The 6,497-nt window shown below is 39.0% G+C and overlaps 1 protein-coding gene across 1 annotated transcript in view; it reads left to right on the forward strand.

Moving 5' to 3' along the window:
- The window catches only part of LOC104966611 (cdc42-interacting protein 4 homolog), a 29,073-nt gene that overhangs the window by 13,435 nt on the left and 9,141 nt on the right, over positions 1 to 6,497 (forward strand). The window contains exons 2-6 of the mRNA XM_010795807.1: positions 4,422 to 4,537; positions 4,657 to 4,710; positions 5,549 to 5,696; positions 5,809 to 5,871; positions 6,313 to 6,417. Coding sequence (XP_010794109.1) covers positions 4,422 to 4,537; positions 4,657 to 4,710; positions 5,549 to 5,696; positions 5,809 to 5,871; positions 6,313 to 6,417 — 486 coding nt within the window. The remainder of the gene's footprint in view (positions 1 to 4,421; positions 4,538 to 4,656; positions 4,711 to 5,548; positions 5,697 to 5,808; positions 5,872 to 6,312; positions 6,418 to 6,497) is intronic.

Below are 6,497 nucleotides of genomic sequence, written 5' to 3' on the forward strand. Positions count from 1 at the left end.
ATACTGTTCACATTTTTTTTTTTTAAGTAAATGGATAATCGTTTTTAATAATCGTAATATCAATTATTGATTCAAATAATCGAGATTATGATTTTTGCCATAATCGAGCAGCCCTAGTAAGTACATTTATCCAAGTACAGTACGAGAGATCTCTTGATTATTATCTTCATGAATGAATCCATTTGGTCAAGGAAATAGGAGTAAACAGAGAAAAAATCCCCACATTTTCCTCCAAAAATCCCAAATTGTCACTTGTTTTTTCCGACAAACACTAACAGACCTGTTGATATAATCATTACATCGATAACCAATGACACATTTTTCAAGTTCCAGATCAAATGTACCGCTACTGCTCTTTTTTCTGTGAGGACTGTCAATCAGGCTTCTTATTGGCATTTATAGCAATCTTTCTGAAAAACAAATTGGATTATCTTTAATTTGTTTTGGGTTAAAGCCCTAAACTGAACAGTAGATGGTTTGATGTACACACAAGTGAAACATGCCCTTATTTAACCCTATGTCATAACGTTTCTACCTTCCATCTCTTTCAACAAGGCCTGCCTGTATATGACCGTTTAGAAATGTTTCCCCCTACATTCTGCCTGATGTGTTTCATTCATTTACATGTTGTATTTTTCAATCTGAATTTACAAAAGCACTAGTTATAAAATAAATATAGTGAAGTAATACTACAGAAATTCCCTCTGAAATGCAGAGTAGAGTAGAAGTAGAACATGCAAATATAAGTACTTTCAAATGTTAGTACATTCAATAAATGTACTTCATGTGCTCTAAAAGAAGGCAACACACCCTAAGTTAAAACAAAAGAACAATGATTTTGATTTTGCTAAATGTCGTGATAGATTTGCTTTGCATGTTCTTTTACTAAATCAGATTGAAAGTAGCCTGTAATCGCTAGAAACATATCACGACATTAGCTAATGTTAATGACTGGTGCAGTCCAGTGCAGCTCTGGGTAAATACAAACTTAGCTTTATTAAATAGCGTTTGTGATTCATGCATAAAAAACTAATTTTAATGTATGTTAGTTGGTACAAAATACATGAAGGTGTTGCCTAGCTAACTGAACCTGATGACAACATATGAGCTTGCTTATATGTAACATGTTAAGAATAAGTTGAGTTATAATGGGTTATATGAAATATGGTCTGACCTGACAGTTATTAAAATGTGGTCAATAAGATTATATAAATAAAGTTACAAAGTGCTTCTCATGGTGAAATGCATATCCAGTTTTATAGAGGTCACAAATAAATTACAGTCCCAATACAGGGAAGGCAAGTTGAGAGAGAGAGTGGTTTTGAGTCGTACTGTCACCACCACTACACTGATGACTACAATATCTACCTGTATCAGCGAGCCGTGTTAAGAGATGCAGTTGAACTGACAAGGCAGGTTATCTGGAGGGAGGGATGCATATCGGTGACTGTTTTACGATACCGATACCACTGAACGATACCGATACTCGACCGATACATATCGTGATACTCTCATGTTGCATAAGGAAAAAATTGAATCATCCCGCAATTACTCCCATGAAGCGCTTTATGATATAGTTAACATGTCAAATGAATATTAAATTAAATTGTGGGACTCCCACAGTGACTCGTTTGCGGAGTTTCATGGCAAAATTGACATCGTCATTTCTAAGGTTTGGGTGTGAGTTTAAGGATATTACGCCTCACTTGCACCCCTATATGGAGGTAACATATGTAGAAAGAAAATGTGCCAAGGATTGAGCCCTGTGGAACTCCACAGAGTAGAGGGACAAGTGATGAATCACAGTAGCAAGCAACTTTAAACTGCCTGACAGATAGGATAACACAAGATACAAACCCACTTTTTGAGCTCTTTTGAAAAGTCAAATGCAGCTGTTTAGTTAAGGACAATGAGGATAGAATTTTTCAATCTTAGTAGTAGTAACCCTAACCCTAACGTTTTTAAAGGGGCCCTATAATGCAAATTTTCCGGTTCAGATTTGTATTTTGTGCATCTACTGTGACATGTCACCATGCTTTAATGTTCAAAAAGCTCTTTATTTTTCTCATGCTGCCTGTGCTGCAGGTCCTCTTCTCACCCTCTGTCTGAAACCAGAGCCCAGTCTGCTCTGATTGGTTAGCTGGCCGGCTCTGTTGTGATTGACCAATCGTACGTCCCGCCCCTAAGCCTATAACTTACAACGTGTTGGAGCGCTAGCCAAGAGAAGCCGAAGTGTTACTGTTAGTGATGTCACTATGTTACAGAATTAACAAAGGAGTCCAATGGAGACGTTTCAGGCAGAGGGGGAGAACCTTCTTCTTGAGGGAACTTTGGGATGTTAGCCTAAGTTGCAGACCATTTACATGCACAAAAGCCTATATAACACATTGCAGGAAAGGGGAAAACCCAATAAGCACAATAGGGCCTCTTAAACATATTGTTTGCCTCGTTGAATCTCTAAGACATTTTAAATGTTATATTGCAGGTTATGAGGCTCCAGTGACTTCCTGTTTGCTCGGTTGATTGCTTTGAATAGAAAAGATCTCCAGATGATTCCTAGCAACTGATTAACACATTACAAAAGTCCCTTCTAGCTAAGACATTAAGTGTAACCTTATTTAGTTAATCAATAGTTTGAGAATACTTAATAAGAACTCTACAAAAACGTTATGAACAGTTTGTGCGCACAGTTGAGCTCATGTTATGACTGAGTATAAGCTAAAATCTGACCTTGGATCAGTGTGTATCAGGAAACATATGCTGCTGCGTGCCGTTACAGTGAGGGGTGGGACTAGTCTGACTGGTTCCTGGGTTTTGAGAGGCCCCTGGGACCGTCAGTCACTGGGCGGAGGTTCACACTGAGCTAATGATTATCTCATTCCTGAACCCTCTCTGTCTCCCTATCAGCATTTCCTCCTCTGGCACAAACATGTAGATGTGTTACAGTAGAAGTAATGGGGCGTAGCAAGTGAAGTGGTGAATACGTGCAGGAATTTGTCATAAAGTTATGTTTCTATGATTTCTTTCTAGTGCAAATAAACCCCAGTTTTTTTTTCTCATCCTGTTCCTCCTTTTCGTATCCAGGACATTGCTAACTGTGCTACATTATGATCTCCATTTAGCTTTGCCCTCCTCCGAGGACTCAACATCTATGTCTCTGGATCCAAAAGACCCTACACATACACACACACACACACACACACACACACACACACACACACACACACACACACACACACAGCCACACGAATACTTTATTTGGTTCCACAAATCATATTACATAGACAGGGAATCAAATATCGGGGCTAAGCAGCACAGAACACTTAAGGGAACACACACACACACACACACACACACACACACACACACACACACACACACACACACACACACACACACAANCATTTCATTTTAAATTGAGACAGAAAGGAATGTTGGAAGGACAGTTTTTCTTTCTCTACTACACCTTTGTAGTTTATGTTTGTGAAAGAAATTAAAGTGTGTGTGTGTGTGTGTGTGTGTGTGTGTGTGTGTGTGTGTGTGTGTGTGTGTGTGTGTGTGTGTGGTTATTCTTAGACTTCCAGTTTCCATTTGTTTCGGATCCACAGCCTGATGAAATGTGGTTTGAGCTAAAACACTTCTTAGTTACGTTCTCAGTTTCCTAGTTTATACTGACAATTGAATCATAGTGTACAAAGATAACTTACTGCTTTCAGGGTTTGTTTTTTTAACTCTTCTGCAACAGTGCATTTTAAATGTTTGCATTTTTTGGACTGCTGGTTGGTTTTAGTCGCAGTGTTTGACAATGCAATGATGCATTCATTGCAATAGCTAATTCTAGATTTTCCATTGTGATACTGATCTCATTTGATAGTGAAATGATCTTGTTTGAGTTTTGGACTGTCAAGTAAAAGAAAGTCATTTAAACCTTTCGGAGGCTTTAGGATGATATAGTGATGGTTATTTATACTTCTTACATTTTTGATACTTTACTGGCAGTAAATATACAGCAGGTTTATCCACAATAAAACACAATCAGTAGTAGGAAACGTATAACCCTTGACTTGGAAACACACTTGTTAAGTGCAGTGTTGCTCTCTGTGGCATGTTCTGCAGCCAGATTCACTTCTTGTTTCAGAAGTGTTTTGCTTTCAGTCAGTAGTGAAACCTAATCCAACCTCAATGTTTGACCTTTTCTATCAAAACTATGTCTCATTGTGTGTTCTAACGGCTGCAAGTACTACACTGATGTACCTCATTTAAAATGAAAAGTGTTAAATCAAAAGCACAAAACCAAAACAATGAAAAAAGGGGTTTTCTGAGACACATTTCGAGCTCAGGGTGTTTCTCAGCAGCAGCGTTTGTGTGCACATAAACATGTATTAAAAAACATCTGTCTCTCTGTGCTGTTCCTCTCTTAGGACCAGTATGATCACATCGACAAGCACACGCAGTCGGGCCTGGACCTGGTGGAGCGCTACATAAAGTTTGTGAAGGAACGGACAGAAATAGAGCAGAGCTACGCCAAACAACTCAGGTGTGCATTTAGTTTAAGAAAGTTCTCACATGTTAACTTTAATTACGATCTTAAATGAGTGTTTGTGCATTCATATGTGTCTGATAGAGTCACTCTGCTTCTTTTACACTGACTCACAGGAATCTATCAAAGAAATATGCCAAACGAGGCGGCAAAGAAGAGCAGGACTGCAAGTAAGAGAACAAAATAACGTTTTCTGACCTTATTTTGCGTATATGTAAAATAAACAATTTAGGTTGTTTCTGTTGCTCTAAGTCTTTCATTTGTGCCATTCTTGCACCACATATACTGTATATGCACTAAGAATGTCAATGAGGGCAGATGTAACAGTAATAATGCGCAGTACATTTAGAAACTATACACAGTAGGTAAACTAAATTAGACTTCTCATTTGCTCACTTTCACTTATTAGCCTTTTTTTGTTGCAACATTTCAATGCTAATGATAGCTTAAAAGGTCCCCTGACACTTTCATAGAAACATGACTAGTGTTTGCTTTAAACTTCCTATATCCAAGAGTCATTTATGAAAGTGTATTATCGAAGAATAGCTGATCAGTATAGGAAATGTGACACTATTTTGCATTTATTCAGAGTTTTGGGGGTTTTAACTTCCCTGGAAATGTTTTTTTACCGGGGGAAAGAGACAAGGAGGCCACAGGAAAGGCAAAAAGTGAGAGATACTGGAAAACCATTGTCATTGTACTGTTGCATTTTGGATAATTGAATAAACTGCACAAAACGACAGTCTTGCCTGGACTTTGGATCTTTTCCCCTGCGTGAGATCCCCTAGCTGTTTCCTCAGCGGCAGTTTTATTGAGTAAAATGTTCTGTTATAATTGTTCCACTGCAATTACAGTATTTCAAGGGGACATACCTTGTGTTCCTTGGTATGGTTTATATGTCCCTAAGGGGTCCTTGTGTAAAAACTGCTCTATATTAGCATCATCGCTCAGCATGGGGAGAGATCCAGCTGTGACGATCCACTAATTGTCTCTCCCTCCGTGCTGCAGATTCAGCAATCACGCCTCCCTCCAGGAGATCCTGAACGAGCTGAACGATTACGCCGGCCAGCGAGAGCTCATCGCTGAAAACATGATGACCGGCATCTGTGTGGACCTCACCAAGTACCTCCAGGATCTCAAACAGGAGCGCAAAACAGTGAGAGGGAGGGATACTACACGGGGAAGGAAGGAAGGGAGAGGGAGGGAGGGAATACCGGGTGTTATTGTCATAAACTGCAGCTTATTAACTGAAATATGTTCCTTTCCAGCACCTGGCTGATGCCAAGAAGGCCCAGCAGAATTTAGAGATCAGCTTTAAACAACTAGAAAGTGTGAGTCATGTTTTGTTGTTCCTGAAGTCTACTTTGGGTCACATGTTTGTTATTTAAAGGATTAGTTCGCTTCAAAATAAGAAATTACACATTCACTTCCTTAATATCTTGTCCAGCGGAAAGTTTGACATTACATATCTTACAATACACTGTATGGAACATTTGGGCAATTATGGAATGTGTTCTTGTGCAGTGTTTTATTCAACCTTAGTTGGTACAAGTTCACATTGTTATTTTCAAGAATCCTTTAGTGAATTACTTGAAGTGAATGCAAGTCTGTTGCAACTGAAAAAATGTAGTCCTAACTTCTAATAATCGGTTGTAACTTATTACCATAATATGGATTGATTTATCGTTTGATAATGTTTTATAGATCATATCTATACGGTGGCCAACAGGTGCGAAACACTTTCATTCATGTGTGTGTGTACATGCTTGCAGACAAAGAAGCGCTTTGCCAAGGAGTGGGCAGAAACTGAGAAAGCCACTCAGCAAGCCGAGAAAGCGGAGAACGACATCAACGCCACCAGGCTGGATGTTGAAAAAGTAAACACACACACACACACACACACACACACACACACACACACGTACACGTACACACACACACACACACACACACACAC

This window comes from Notothenia coriiceps, unplaced genomic scaffold (assembly GCF_000735185.1).
Source record: "Notothenia coriiceps isolate Sejong01 unplaced genomic scaffold, NC01 NC01_scaffold00002208, whole genome shotgun sequence".
In the NCBI taxonomy this organism is placed as follows: domain Eukaryota; kingdom Metazoa; phylum Chordata; class Actinopteri; order Perciformes; family Nototheniidae; genus Notothenia; species Notothenia coriiceps.